Source organism: Cinclus cinclus, chromosome 1, assembly GCF_963662255.1.
Source record: "Cinclus cinclus chromosome 1, bCinCin1.1, whole genome shotgun sequence".
NCBI classification, from domain to species: Eukaryota; Metazoa; Chordata; class Aves; order Passeriformes; family Cinclidae; genus Cinclus; species Cinclus cinclus.
In genome coordinates, this window is record NC_085046.1 from 77,952,870 (window position 1) to 77,967,130 (window position 14,261).

At 40.1% G+C, this 14,261-nt stretch overlaps 1 protein-coding gene across 1 annotated transcript in view; it reads left to right on the forward strand.

Moving 5' to 3' along the window:
• The window catches only part of MYO10 (myosin X), an 89,203-nt gene that overhangs the window by 57,992 nt on the left and 16,950 nt on the right, over positions 1 to 14,261 (forward strand). The window contains exons 18-26 of the mRNA XM_062499623.1: positions 2,444 to 2,568; positions 2,701 to 2,815; positions 5,931 to 6,037; positions 6,991 to 7,200; positions 7,502 to 7,541; positions 7,970 to 8,872; positions 10,105 to 10,228; positions 11,508 to 11,751; positions 13,995 to 14,090. Of these exons, the coding sequence (XP_062355607.1) occupies positions 2,444 to 2,568; positions 2,701 to 2,815; positions 5,931 to 6,037; positions 6,991 to 7,200; positions 7,502 to 7,541; positions 7,970 to 8,872; positions 10,105 to 10,228; positions 11,508 to 11,751; positions 13,995 to 14,090 (1,964 nt within the window). The remainder of the gene's footprint in view (positions 1 to 2,443; positions 2,569 to 2,700; positions 2,816 to 5,930; positions 6,038 to 6,990; positions 7,201 to 7,501; positions 7,542 to 7,969; positions 8,873 to 10,104; positions 10,229 to 11,507; positions 11,752 to 13,994; positions 14,091 to 14,261) is intronic.

Consider the following 14,261-nt stretch of genomic DNA (forward strand, 5'->3'; position numbering starts at 1 on the left):
AGCACACCAAAAATACTGTTGTGTTTGCAAGTCTTGAGTAAAACATCCCCTTCTGAGCCAGCAAGTTTGGGTGGGGTGAAAAGACCAAAAAGTAGTTTTGGTGTTAAAGAAAAAGAAAAAAGAGCTGTGTCTGCTTGTGACAAGGATCAACCTTGAGTTATTCAAGGTGAAAAGTGAAAGCTTTTCCTTACAATTTCTGTGTGCACATCTGTGTCCATTCCCTGCCTTTCCCATTATGTGGGAGTTGGACTGGCAGGGACTGTCAGTGAGTTGGCCTTGGCAGACAGTGAAGTGGCCATCAGCCTGAGACCCTTAGAAATGAAGTACTAGGCCACAGAAAACACTTAGTGAGGGTATGGTGAGAAGGATGGACTTCTGGGAATCCAGAAGTCCATTTACATAAGTAAATGAGATGTTTCCATATAAGGTTATGTTCCTGGTTCTCATTGATGACTAGATGGTTATGTTTTACATACAAGATAATGTTCTGAGTTCTTGCTGTTCATTAGTTCACTACCCTGGACCCTAGGTTATATAGTGCTGTGATTGCCTCACTTTGTGGTCTTCTGAGATCACCCTATACAATGCATGCCTTTTGTCCTTTATTGTTTTATTGTTATTAAAGTTTCTTTTGGGGCATTTCCGTCATTCCCATCCCTGTTTCTTTTGCCACATCCCCCAGCTGGTCTGGTCTCAGAGCCACACAAACCCTGACGTGACAAGGTTGGACATCATCAGCCACCTGCACAGAAGGAGGCAGGCATGGACATGCAAATGGCAGCTCTGCCAGGCTGGTTCCCTGACACTTGGTTGCCATACAGTGGGCACGTACAGGAAACCCTGTTGGCAATACTAGCCATGACAATATTGATTGCCTCACTGAAAGCATTCATGCTGCATGTTCACTGAAATACTGAGATTTTACTCGTGGTGGCAAAATCCAAATGAAAGAATTGTTGAGGAACATGAGTTTGTTTGCATCTTCCGCAGAGAAGTTTTCTCCCTTTGGTGTCACCACTAGCACGCAGTGTTTTGTTTCACGAATAAAGGCACTGATGGAAAAGGTTATAGTGGATAGTCAAAATGAACTTTTGAGTCTGTGCTTTCCTGAAGGTACTTTTTATAAAAAGTTAAAATTTGGGGGTGTAATTTATTTGTTAATTTGAATTTATTTGTCAGGTTAAAATAAGGGGGAGAAATTTGTTTGCCAAGTTGAACAAGAGGCATGATTAAAGCCATAAATACCAATACTTGGTAATAAATACCAAGACAGTCCCTGACTGACAGTTTCTCAGGGTTTGATCTTGCTGTCATTTCTGTCAGCTGAAGAACTTCAGATCTTTTATGTGAACCATTGACCATATCTGTGAGATCCCATCTCCTGAACTTGAAAAATACTGAACACTGTGCTCCAGCTCTGGAAATGGCTGTGGAGGAGGGTCAGCTGATGGGTTAAAGTGGATGATGATAACTCATGCTGATGAATTAAATGGTGTGTTTACATGTGGTGGCATTTCCATATGGGGGTTGCCCATGTTTTGTCAGGCAGCAATTAGTGCTGACTTGAGCAGCTTTGCATGGCTCTGTCTGGGTCACCTCAAAACATGGCGAAAACACAGGTGACTTGGGGGTTCTCAGATGGGATGAGAGCATTCCTGAGGCTCCCAATGGCAGAACCATACTGATCAGTATTCACAGGTTTCCATAACTGAGTGGCTGTGGGGTTGTCTGTTTACTGAATGGAAAACAATGCTGAAAAACTGCAGGCAAGCTAAGGGAAACTTACTTCAGATAATCGGGGGGGGGGGGGGGGGGGGTCAGGTTCTATTTACAGAAGAGAGTATTTCTATTATTCAGAATAGCAATAAATAGAAACTCTTTTAAATACAGCTTATTTAAGATTTGAGGTACCACTGGCAAACTTTCCTCCCTGTCAATATCAGATAATTGTCAATACACTAAAAAAATGAATATTTTCTGTCCTTTTGGTTTGTTTTATCTTTTTTTTTTTTTCATTTAATCTATATGACTTGTATTTGTGTATCTTCAACATTTGGGATTCTCTACAGGGACTTTAAATGCAGCTACTGATGAAACAAAATACTCAAGCTTATAGCTGTTGACCTGTTAGTTGCCTGGGCTTCTTTCTGTTTCTCCCTGCACAGCAATAGCCTACAAGTGCACATGAAATGGAAAGAGGCAGTTTATTTGATTAAATGTCTGTAAATGCTCTGTCTGTGGAAATTATATTCTGTAATTAACCTGTGATTTCCATTCTGTAGGTATTTTTATATGTTCTGAACTGCTAATGTCCTTTAAGACATTGTGTAGCCAGTTATTAGGCTTTGTGCATTTCAGATTCATACAGTCTGCCCTTCTTTATTTCCCCTGACATCTCTAACCATTGCTATTAAAATTGTTGTTATGAACCTGCTCATTTCAGATGCCAGACCAGTTTGATCAGACAGTGGTGCTCAACCAATTGCGCTATTCTGGGATGTTGGAGACGGTCAGGATTCGAAGGGCTGGTTTCCCAGTCCGGAGGCCCTTTCAGGACTTTTATAAAAGGTAAACAGACTGACTTGTGGACTCAAGTGTAAGTCAATATTCCCATGTTGAGGAATAAAAGTAAAAAGAATCATATGGCAAAAATAGAACTTACTCTCTCAAGTGAAGCAATAAATACTTTTTGGTTGCCAGGTATAAAGTCCTCATGAGAAACTTAACTCTCCCTGAAGATTTAAATGAGAAATGTGCCGTCTTACTTCGTCTGTATGACAACACAAGCACTGAATGGCAGCTTGGAAAAAATAAGGTAAAATAACCTGACTGTGCATGTTGTGGTGCTGGTGTGTATAGAAAGCTGAGGGGACAGGATTTAGACTGCACAGCTGCAGAGATGTAGTTCTAATGGTAGTTACTTCTGGCCTTCAAAGAAGCTGTGCATGCTGGTGCTCTTGAAACTCTTAAAGTATCAAATAATGGTTGTGCTGAGGAATTTGCTCTCTAAGGCACTTAGAAACTGACTGGTGATTTCATCAGAGAGACTCCACCTGAATTTTCTATCACTGCTCACAAGCGGAAGCACTGGTGAGCATCAGAACTTAAGATGTGGTATTTTGATTTTTTCATTTTTAGAAGTATGGAACATGGGGTAACACTTCTGTTCTGCAGGAAGCTCCACTCAGACTAGTAAACTGACCTAACCAATACCTGTTCAGTGGCAGGAATCAGGGGGAAGAATTTTAGTCAGTGTTCGCATGGCAGAATTGAGCTCCAGGTGTGTTTGCCATCCTAGTCTGAGAGTCTTTTCCAGACGTACATTAGACCTTGATATCTGTTCTACCAGATGACCTGAACATTGCCCACGTTTTTTTTTATTTAAAGAAAAAAAAAATATTTTGGAATAACTTAAAGAATCAAATTTTAATTTGAGAAATAAAACAAGGTGTTTTTACATGCTTATTTTGCAAGTTTGATTGTAGACAACAGGTTGTGATTTGTGCTCTTGGAATTCAGCAAATGATGTGAAAGCACTACAGACTTTGGAGAAGATTACTCATTTCAGGATTTGAGATCTCCTAAACATTAAAAACTTTTTAAACGCTTTTTTAGTGCCATAAGTTAACAAATATATTTTGTAAAATCTGATTGATTTCTGTAGGAAATGCTCTTCCCTTCCCCCTTTTCTCTCCACAATTGGATGGTTTGGAAGGGTTTCTTCTCTTCCTCTATATGCTTAAGGACTCTTAGATTTGCATTGGGAAAATTGTTTTAATCATCTTACGGTTACTGTAAGAAAGAAGAAAGAATCAGAAATATTCTGGTGGCAGTTAATGTCATCTTCCATCACATTTTTGTAGTCAATGTCTTACAAATAGCACAGTGGTAGCATTCAGCAGCAGAGCTGGGCTGTGCATCCCATTCTATTTCAGATGTAGCATATTAACAGTATTTGTGCATGAACCCTGGAGAGTGCTTTGGCATCTTAGGGACACATGTTTATCAGAAACTGTTTTTATCAAGTGCTCAACAGGACCTTGGCAGGAACCAGAGCTCTGTTGTAACTTCCCTTACTGTGGCCTGGGCTCATCCTCCCCCAGGAGCTGCCTGCACATTTGTGAGACTGCATAAACAGGAGAAGAGCACGGGAGGACACTGCTTTCAGACTGAACATGGGATGAGGCACTATCCTGCCCCTATATTATTTTAAAGGGCTAATAATGGTATTGCAATGGTTTGGCTTCAGTGTGGCTTTTTTCCTTGTCTTTTACATCTCATGCTGCAACTCACCTGGTCAGGAAAAGGCATTAGCTAGCCTTAGCTTAACATCTGTTTGCCGTCCATTTTTGTTCCAGAAGTAACTGAATGCTTTTCTGAAGAATTTTGTTGTGTTTTTGAAGGTCTGCCTGTAGAGCAAAGAAAGATTGCCCACTGAGTGAAAGAAAAGGCATTTTCCATGAGGGAAAACTTCATATAGAAAGAGCTGTCCAGTGCAGCTCGACACTGGGACTTCAAGACTTTCTGTGGAACTTTTTCTGTTCCTGTTTCTTGGGTTATTTGTGTTAGAAAGTCCCTTTCTAGCTCTGTTCAAAACTCAGAACCATGCCTCTCCTCAAGAGTGCTGCTTTGGTTTTGATGGTGGGCTATTTTTCACATAAACACAAAGGAAAAACCAGCTTATTTTCCATGTGAACACCCCCAAAAGTTCATCGGGCTGTTTGGGTGGGGTTTTTTTGTTTTGTTTTGTTTAGGTGGGTTTTTTTTTTGGGGGGGGAGGGGGGGGGGGTGGTGAGTGAGGGATTTTTTGGTTGGGTTTTTGGTTTTTTTTTTCACATCAAGAGAAAACACATAGCACTTAAAAGATGCATTCCTGCTTTTCGATGTCTTTGCAGCCCCCCTCCCTTAGGAGAGTTCACTCTGTCCATGAGCTTTCCTCATCCCCACGTTGTGGTATGCGGCCTGGCTCTCATCCCACATAATCAAAGTGTCACTGAACTGGCTATTTCCAGCTGCCCATGTGTTAGGCAGCAGCATGCCAGGCTGTTGTCACCCATAGCTGACACCAGCATACTTGGCCTTTAAAAAAGAAAAGTTGAGAAGAGCTGGAAAAAGCGCTGACAGCAGATAGCTGACCACTATGTGAGTGTGTGGTAAAGAGCAGATGTCAAGGCAGGTGGAAGAGGGAAGCTGCCTCCCCCATGCCCCTGCTTGACTGGAGAGCAGCTTTACTCATTTAAGGCAAAATAGGCTGTGTTAGCTTAGTGTATGTCAGTGCCATGTGCTAAAGCTGCCTCTGAGAGGCACTGGGTGGTGCAGGTGAATGATGCAGGTTAGTGCTTGGAAGAGAGCCTGGGAAGCATTCTGTCTCTGGGAAGGTGGCTGGCTGTGGTGGGGTGCCTGGTCCCTGCAGCTCTCTCCATGTAGTGGCAGGAAAACAGAGTTGAGTCGATATGAACAAGAAGGCACTCTCATTTCTGCCTAATTCTGCAGTCCTGTAGCAATGTCTTTGGAAGCAGCAAGCCTTGTAAGGGATTGTGGAGCCTGATGTGCCTGTGAAAAAAGTAAATTATTACTTCTGCCACTCTGATTAGAAAGTTCATGCTAAGTCCTGCAGCTTCTTTGGCCTGTGTCATTCTGCTGGGAAAGGCTGTTTAATGAATCCAGTAATTACCATTTGGAAAAACCCTGCTCCTAATAAAAAGTTACAATAGAGTAATCTGACCCTTCCCATTGAAATCCAAAGTTAGAGGACCATCTGCAGGTGTTTTCTTTTAAGAGAAGTACATTTTGTTTTTCCCTTTTCTGCTGAGGAAATAGTACTTTTTTTTTCTGAATTCAAAGCTGAGTCTTGCTGCTTGGACTGTTCTGGCTCTCCCTTCAATATGATGCTCACCAAAATTTGCTAAGCCAGAAGTTTTCTTATGTAGGTGTTTCTCCGGGAGTCCCTGGAACACAAATTGGAGAAACAGCGAGAAGTGGAAGTCACTAAGGCAGCAATGATCATCCGAGCACACATCTTAGGTTATGCAGCCCGGTAAGTGACTACATGAGAATATTAATAGTAAGGATTTTAGATAAATGGATGAGTTGTGAGGAAGTTAAATCCTTTTGACACGATTCTCAACTTTTCATAGGGGCCAGGCATTCAAATCCTGTAAGTGGCTTTTGAAAACAGCAGGTGAAAATACCCATGAATAACTCAGTGTTTGAATTGTTTTAATATAATGAATAAGACATTGCAGAAGTTTAGAGGTTAGGCAGTATCCGATTGTATCATGGCTTTAGAACCATGGTAGGAACTCTAGTTGGTTGGCACTTAGTGAGACTGCCCCAAGTCACCAGCTGAGATCCTGATTTATCCTTGCTTCTTCATGGTAAGAAAACAGAAAGAAAATAGAACTAATCAATTTGGTTCTTGGAGAACCAAGACATTATGTTATTTATTAATGTTTGACTTGTTTACGTGGCTTCATGCTTTATATGTTAGGTGGACTTGTTCATCCCATCTATTTATTTCTCTACTTTTTCTACAAGTCAGTTGGGGGCAGTTTAAGGAAGCTTGTTTGCATAATGAGGTAATTTATTTTCATGTGCTTATTAGTCCTGTTCTTATATTCTGACCAGTATGTTACTTAGAAACAATGTCCCTTTTTTAATGCCAGCTATCCGACTGCACATAGTCTTTCTTTTGAGAGATGTGGGATGACTATATATATTGTGTCTCTTCATGTGTGCACACACAGAACTGTAATTTTAGCATCTCCTTGGCATAAGTACATGTAAGACATGTGCATTTCCTTAATGAAAACATACACAGTGCTATCAAGAAATGAGAGAATCTTGCTTTTCAGAGGGAGAAGAATGTGAAGAGTAGGAGAACTATCACAGAGCTAGAACTGTCATGGGCTCACTATTGCAGGTCACCATGGCAAGATCCCCCACAACTGTTTCATTACGAATTTGCTTCTTTTTTTTGCTCCCCCCCAGAAAGCAGTATAGAAAGGTTCTCTACTATGTGGTTGTGATACAGAAGAACTACAGAGCATTCAGTGGAAGGAAGAAGTTCCTGTGCCTGAAGAAAGCAGCCATGGTCCTTCAGAAGCAGCGGCGAGGCCAGCTTGCGAGGCGTGTTTTCAGGGAGCGACTGGAGGAGAAGCGGAAACAAGAGGAGGAAAGAAGAAAAGAGGAGGAAGAAAGGTGCAGTCTCTGGCCAGCATCACTCTCCTGCCTGTGCTGTAATAAATGTTGGTCTGAAAGCCTTTATTTCAGGCTATTCTTGAACAAGTGGTTTTGGAAACCTTTGCTGCTTTTGCTAAAACACACATACAGCTATCATGGTAGCTTCATATTCACAAACATATTTGTTGTGATCTTATTTTTGGCTGTCTTTTCCCAGTGGCAGATGATCTCTGTAAACTGAGCTATTGCTGTAGCAAAGGAATGTGATGAGCTTATGTTGAACTTGATTGACTGACTTTTTTTCTTCACTCACTTTCAGGGAAAGACAAAGGCAAGAAGCAGAGCGTCTTGCCCAGCAGGTAAATTATATTCTTAATGCTTTCAGCCACCCTGTTTATTTGAGTATCTCGACCCGGCAATTAAAAAAATAAAAGGTACCTGTAGCATTAAAACTAAACTTAATTACAGGAGCTGGCAGATAAAGCCAAAGGAAACTCAATATAGTTTGCATGGAAATTTCCTTCACCTGATGCTTCATTTAATTTCTGGCAAAGATTGAATTTTCTGCACGTACTTGGACTTCCTCTGTTCAGCTATCTCTGGGCAAATGTAATCATGCTTTAATTTTATTTTTTTCCTCCTTCCTTTTCATTTCTTGGTGATAGGAAGATAGGGCTCCTTTTAAATGAATGTGCATGGTGGAGTATAGAGCTTTAGAAATAAATTTTTAAAAATAAGTTTGCATTTAGAGGCCTAACTTTCATTTTTATGTTTCATTTTTATGCAGGCTGAAGAAGAGAGAAAGAAGCAGGAACTGGCTGCCATTCAGAAAGCTCAGAAGGAGGCAGAGCTGAAGCAGGAGGTGGAGAAGCAGAAAGAAAGCAGGCAGGTGGAAGAAATCCTGCGTCTGGAAAAAGAAATCGAAGACCTGCAGCGTGTGAAGAAGCAGCAGGAGCTGTCCTTGACAGAGGCTTCATTACAGAGGCTGCAGCAGCGTCGAGATGAGGAACTCCGGCGGCTTGAGGATGAAGCATGTCGAGCAGCCCAGGAGTTCCTGGAATCTCTGAACTTTGATGAGATTGACGAATGTGTCCGAAACATTGAGAGGTCTCTCTCTGTGGGCAGTGGGTACCCTGCTGAGCTGGCTGAACAGACTGGAAATGCCTGCAGTGAAAAGCCCAATTTTAACTTCAGCCAGCCATATCCTGAGGAAGAGGTAGATGAGGGCTTTGAAGCCGATGATGATGCATTTAAGGATTCACCCAACCCGAGTGAGCATGGCCATTCTGATCAAAGGACCAGCGGCATCAGAACAAGCGATGATTCCTCAGAAGAGGATCCTTATATGAATGATACCGTGGTGCCAGCAATTCCCACTGCCAGCGACACCATGGTCATACCTCCTGCCCATGACACAGTGAGCCTCCACAACTCTTCAAGCGGCGAATCCACGTACTGCATGCCAGAAAATGTATCCTGCAGACCCCCAAATTCTGTGGAACTTATTTCTCCCGATGGAGACTATGATTACGACCAGGATGATTATGAAGATGGCGCTATCACTTCTGGCAGCAGTGTGACCTTCTCTAACTCACACAGTAGCCAGTGGTCACCGGACTACCGCTGTTCAGTGGGGACGTACAATAGCTCTGGAGCATACCGGTTCAGCTCTGAGGGAGCTCAGTCTTCTGTAAGTAGCAATGTTTTTATTATCTAATAATTGATAGGTGCTTTCTGATTATTTTTTCCCTGATGTGCAGCAATAGACTCTCTGTAGCTGTTCTGAGAAAACATGGTGTGGCTTGATTTGCTCAGAGCGCCTATGGGAATAGTGGTCTGTTGCCATCTAGATGCCACTGGAGTGAGTGCATTAGAGGCAGCTCAGATGCTGTTTGCAGTCCTGGGCTTCTGCACAGATATGGTTTTAACTGCTTTAATGCAGCACTGTGTGTTGATGGGTGAGGAGCTCAGTGCACAGTGAAGTTCTTCTCTATGCTTGTGTTTGGAGCTGGGGCACCGGGTAGCATGTTGGGGAATTGATTTCAGGAAAACCAAATTTAGTTATGTGTGCAAGTTGCAAGAGTATTGAAGAATAAGATGCTTTCAGAAGAAGTCCATGACAAGCCAGGTATATTTTGAGATTATTTGGAGAGTAAAGTTCACACAATGGAAAATGTTTAAATTATTGAGGCAGACACACATTCTGCAGAGAAATTTTTCAGTGCTGTTTACTGAATATACTGTGGGGTTTCTTTCTACAAATACTTTTGAAAGAATATGATTTCCTCTGCTCATCCAAGTGTTTCTGAGACTGTCTGATTGGGAAAGTGAAAAGATTTTTCTGGAACACTGACTTGTTTAGAAGGAAAACTTTAACAGTATAATACCTTACTATGTTTGAGGCAGTGCTAACCAGTCCAAGAGCCATTGTGGGTGTTGGAATAAGTCAACAGTTCTTGCCTGAGGAAAAAGCTCCTACAGTGCCTCTGTTGAGGATGCCTTCCTGCTGCATGAGTCTGGATGTGTGTCAGATACAGAATAAAAATTCTGACTTTCTGGTGTGGGGGAAAGCTAGTATCACAGCTTGTGCAATGTTTCCTTTCCAGTATTTTTTTAAGCTGTTCCCCACAGCACTTCAGTGATAGGGGCAATTAGCACAAGGTAGCTTGCCCTGACTATACTCTTGAAATAGGATAACTTTCCTGAACATCTACGAAGCTTTTACACGGATTTGTTGTGTAATCAAACAGTTCAAGCTGCAGCTTACTATAATGTACTCCTTCCTTTGTTACCTGGGTGAAAACCAATGAGGAATCATGTCCTTCCAATATATGATAAAATGCTTTAGCTAGAGTCTTCTAAACCAATTTGATCTACACTCTTTCCTGAGTGATTCTGACCTTTCTTTCCGTTCTTGTATAGTTTGAAGACAGTGAAGAAGATTTTGACTCCAGGTTTGATACAGATGATGAACTTTCCTACCGGAGGGATTCAGTCTATAGCTGTGTCAGCCTGCCCTACTTTCACAGTTTTCTGTACATGAAAGGTACTGGATGAATCAGAATTTGCTAAATAGACAAAATAACCAGAAATATTTATTGTGTATTACATTCCGATTCCTGTAGAGTTAAGCTATTTTCTCATTTTTCAAAGGGTAAAGGAAAAGTGACTGTTTAATTTGTGTTGTTCTCAAGTTACTTGCAATGGCTTACGTCTAGTAATGTTTTTCTCCTCTGCAAAAAAAGATCAATATTTTGGGCTGCCTCTGTTTCATCTTAAATGTTTGCTAACTTGCAAACAATGAAATATTCAGTGTAAATAAAGAAAAATAACTCACAAAGGCAAATTGTAACAAATTTTGAGGAAAGCTCTCAAAACGTTGTAATGTAGACAGCATTCTACATTGCAGACCAATTTTACTGACCTTAGTCAAATTTCACTTTGGATCTGGAAGACCTGAAGAAGGTTACATGTTACAAAAAGATGTGAGAGACTGTGAAAGAATACACACAGGAGTTTTCTGCATAAAGTTCTTGGGTTTATCTTCTGATGGGTGATAGCAAATTATAATTTAGCTGAATCCTTGTATGATTTCATCACTATAGTATACCTTATGTTCCTGGAATAGGAACAGTTGTGAGTGTACACACCACAATGTTTGTGTGAAAAGTAGTACAGTTGACAGTAGCATGGCTTTTACTTTCTGATATAGCTAGCAGTCAGTTTTTGTGGGATGACAGGAGCTTATCAGTTTGGTTAAGGTTTTTATGACTGTGATGTAACTCCAGTGCAAGGTGCATTGCCTACTCTTTGTGGCCACACTTTGGGGTCACTGAGCTCACACTGGTGTATTTCATACTCTAAACACAGCTTTGCTGGGTTTTGTGGTTTTGAGTTAACTTCATTACCTCCTAATAACGTGGAGAGAGGAAACAGCTTAATGCTAAATCTTTTTTAGATTATCACTGAAATATGTTGAAAGCTGCCTTAAAGATCAGATTCTCATGTGCAGCAAGACTTTTCAGTAATTTATTATTATAGGTATGTTATGTAAATGCACATGTAATTATATGTGTGTTCGATATGTTTTTGTAATACAGGGACTTAACTGCAGTTTATAATTTAAGGTTGTTTAGATTGACAATAATATTGATGGCCATAAGGATATGTGAAAATGAGGTTTTGTGGCTTACAGCAGAGACTCAGTTTAACTGCAGTGTTGTTGGTCAGCACCTTCCAGTTTTGGTGCTGTTTCACAGCATCTGTTTTATGACATAGCTGTTTGTTTTAACTGCATATAATCCCACATTTGTCTCTCTTGCCAGGTGGTTTAATCAACACATGGAAGCGACGCTGGTGTGTCCTGAAAGATGAGACCTTCCTGTGGTTTCGTTCTAAGCAGGAAGCACTTAAGCAGGGTTGGCTTCACAAAAAGGGGGGTGGATCATCTACACTTTCCAGAAGGAACTGGAAGAAAAGATGGTTTGTTCTCAGACAGTCCAAGTTGATGTATTTTGAAAATGACAGTGAAGAAAAGCTAAAGGGTGCCATGGATGTCCGAACTGCCAAGTAGGTTTACATGGTTTTATATTAGCTGTGGTTCCTTCTAAGCAGTACTTGGGGCTTAGTCTGGGAAGACACTGAGTGCCCTGCCTACAAATTGTGTGAATGCAAGCAGGAGACTGTGCGTGGTGAAGTTTGTGAAAGCAAGTGTTGTCCTTAGTTGGCTCTCTCTTAAGTCTAGAGAGTGCTCCAGAGCAAAGCCAGTGCCAAACACTTCAGAAAAATGCTGCTGTAATGAACCCATCTATGCTTTGTCCCAGATTAGAGGCCCTACTTAGTCTGTAATGATTCCCAAGGCAAACTGGGGCATGTTGCCAAGTCTGTAGCTGCAGGCAAACTCAGAATGAAGAGGGTAGAATTAATAGGCCCCAAGTATATTGAAGTTTGCATGGGTCAAAGCTGAATCTTCTGTATGTATTTAGATTTATTTCATGCTTTAAATAATTGTGGTAATGTAGAAAAGTCTTTAAAATGCATATATTCATTAAAAAAAGCAAGATAACTAAGCCTAATAACTTATATCTTGTTAACTGAAGTTCCTTAAGCCTAAGAATTTTACACTTCCTGAAGCATGCAGGAAAAGAGTTGTCTACTGGATGGTATTTTTCCTTCTAAACAATTTAGGATTATCTACCTAATTTAAAAATTATAGTGTGCTAACATTAGTTGTCTCTTTTCTCTATAAAGTGTACCTAAACTTTCATTCAAAGTAGAGAGAAACAGAAATGGTTAGTAACACTCAGTTCTGCCCTGTGCCTTGTAATCTGCAACTATCCAATTTGTTTGTAATTTTAAGATTTAGAAAGCTTAAACTAAATTGAAATATTTGATTAATCTTTTCTTGGCAGTCCTGGCTTGAGCCTGATTTCAAGTAGGACAGAAAAGAGTTTCAGTGAGAATCCTGACTTGCTCCTGAAAAACCAATGGGCTGTTGGCAGTCAAGTAAATCTCTGAATAGAAGCTGAAGATCCAATGTTTTTTGTTTTTTTCTTTTTTTTTTGTTAAAACTAGATTTGGCTCTGTCTCATATACCATAACATTTATTTAGCTTGTTTTTCTAATGTGTTCAATCAGTTATTCTTTTTTGTTGCTGTTGTTACCTCATTGCTTCATTGGCTGTGCCCTGTAGACGTTCTTTGCTGCACGTACTTTAAAATTGTCAGACAAAGGTTACTGAACCTAGTTTGAAATGTAGGTTCAATCAATGACTATCTCTGTATAAATTAGCTAAAAGAAAGGGTATATGTATTTAAAGAACTATATTTCATAAGAAATAAACAATAACTTTTCTAGATAATGTTAATGTTTACTGAGTGCAGTCCTAACCTACAGTGCAACTCATGTATTTCACCACTCTCTATTAGGGACCGTGTTCAATTTAAAAAATCTCAGGCTTGGACACCATTACTGAGAGGGAAGGAGTCAAACAGTACAAAATTACAGCTTTTTGTATTGATAGCAGATAGCTGGTCCTCATGTGTCTGATACACAAAGCTATCATATATTGTTTATAGAACAGAGATTTGTGAGAATAGTATAGCTGATAAGGAAATATAGCCAGCTAAGGAAATAGTAAGCTTCAGACAAATACAGCAAAACAGCAAAAGGGAACTTAAGTTTATTTATTAAGCTACAGGGAAATCTAATGTCATACATTAATTATTGCTATAATTTTCATGGTTGTTTTTATATCAATACTTAGATGTCCAAATGAAAAATTAGAAATACATAATTTTCAGCAGATGAGTGCTCAGCTTTTTCTGGAAGTCATGTTTGGAGTTGTCGTTATGCTGACTCACAACCACACAGAATCATTAATCCAGGTTTTGTTTGCTTTCAGTTTTCAATCTTCAACATCTTCTTTTTTAGCATTCCAAAAATCACTTGGTTATGCAGTCAGTTCAGAAATATATCCATTTCTTAACTCAGTTATCTTTGCCTTTCTCGGGGTTTTAAAATGATTTGCTCTTTCTTTAGTTCTTGGTAAAATGGTAACAGAATGGTCACTTTGGTGTAGTGACATTCATAGTAGTTTGAATATTTGTACTGTGTAGGCAGAAAACACAGCAGTAGTTGGGCAAAGTAATACTGGGTCTGATAAATAACGTTGTGAGTCTCGCAAATGAACCTGATGAAGACTGACTGCTGTTGTTTTAGGTATCAGTAGTTTGTGAGCTCCTCAGCAGAAAAGAAGTTTCAAAATGTTGACCATCTCTAATGCTCAATCTTTGTGTTTTCCTTATTTTCAGAGAGATTGTTGATAATACAGGCAAAGAAAATGGTATTGATCTAATAATGAGTGATAGGACCTACCACTTAATTGCTGAATCTCCTGAAGATGCAAGGTATGAAAATCTTTGGGCCTATCTTCTCTTCCTTTTCCTTTTTAACCTCTCTGCCATTCTGATTTTGGCTTGTCACTAATTTGTTTGACCACTGTCACAAAATATTCAAGCTGTGTTAAACACATTGCATTTAACACACGTTTTGAAAGGCTTGCTGAGGAAAAAACATCG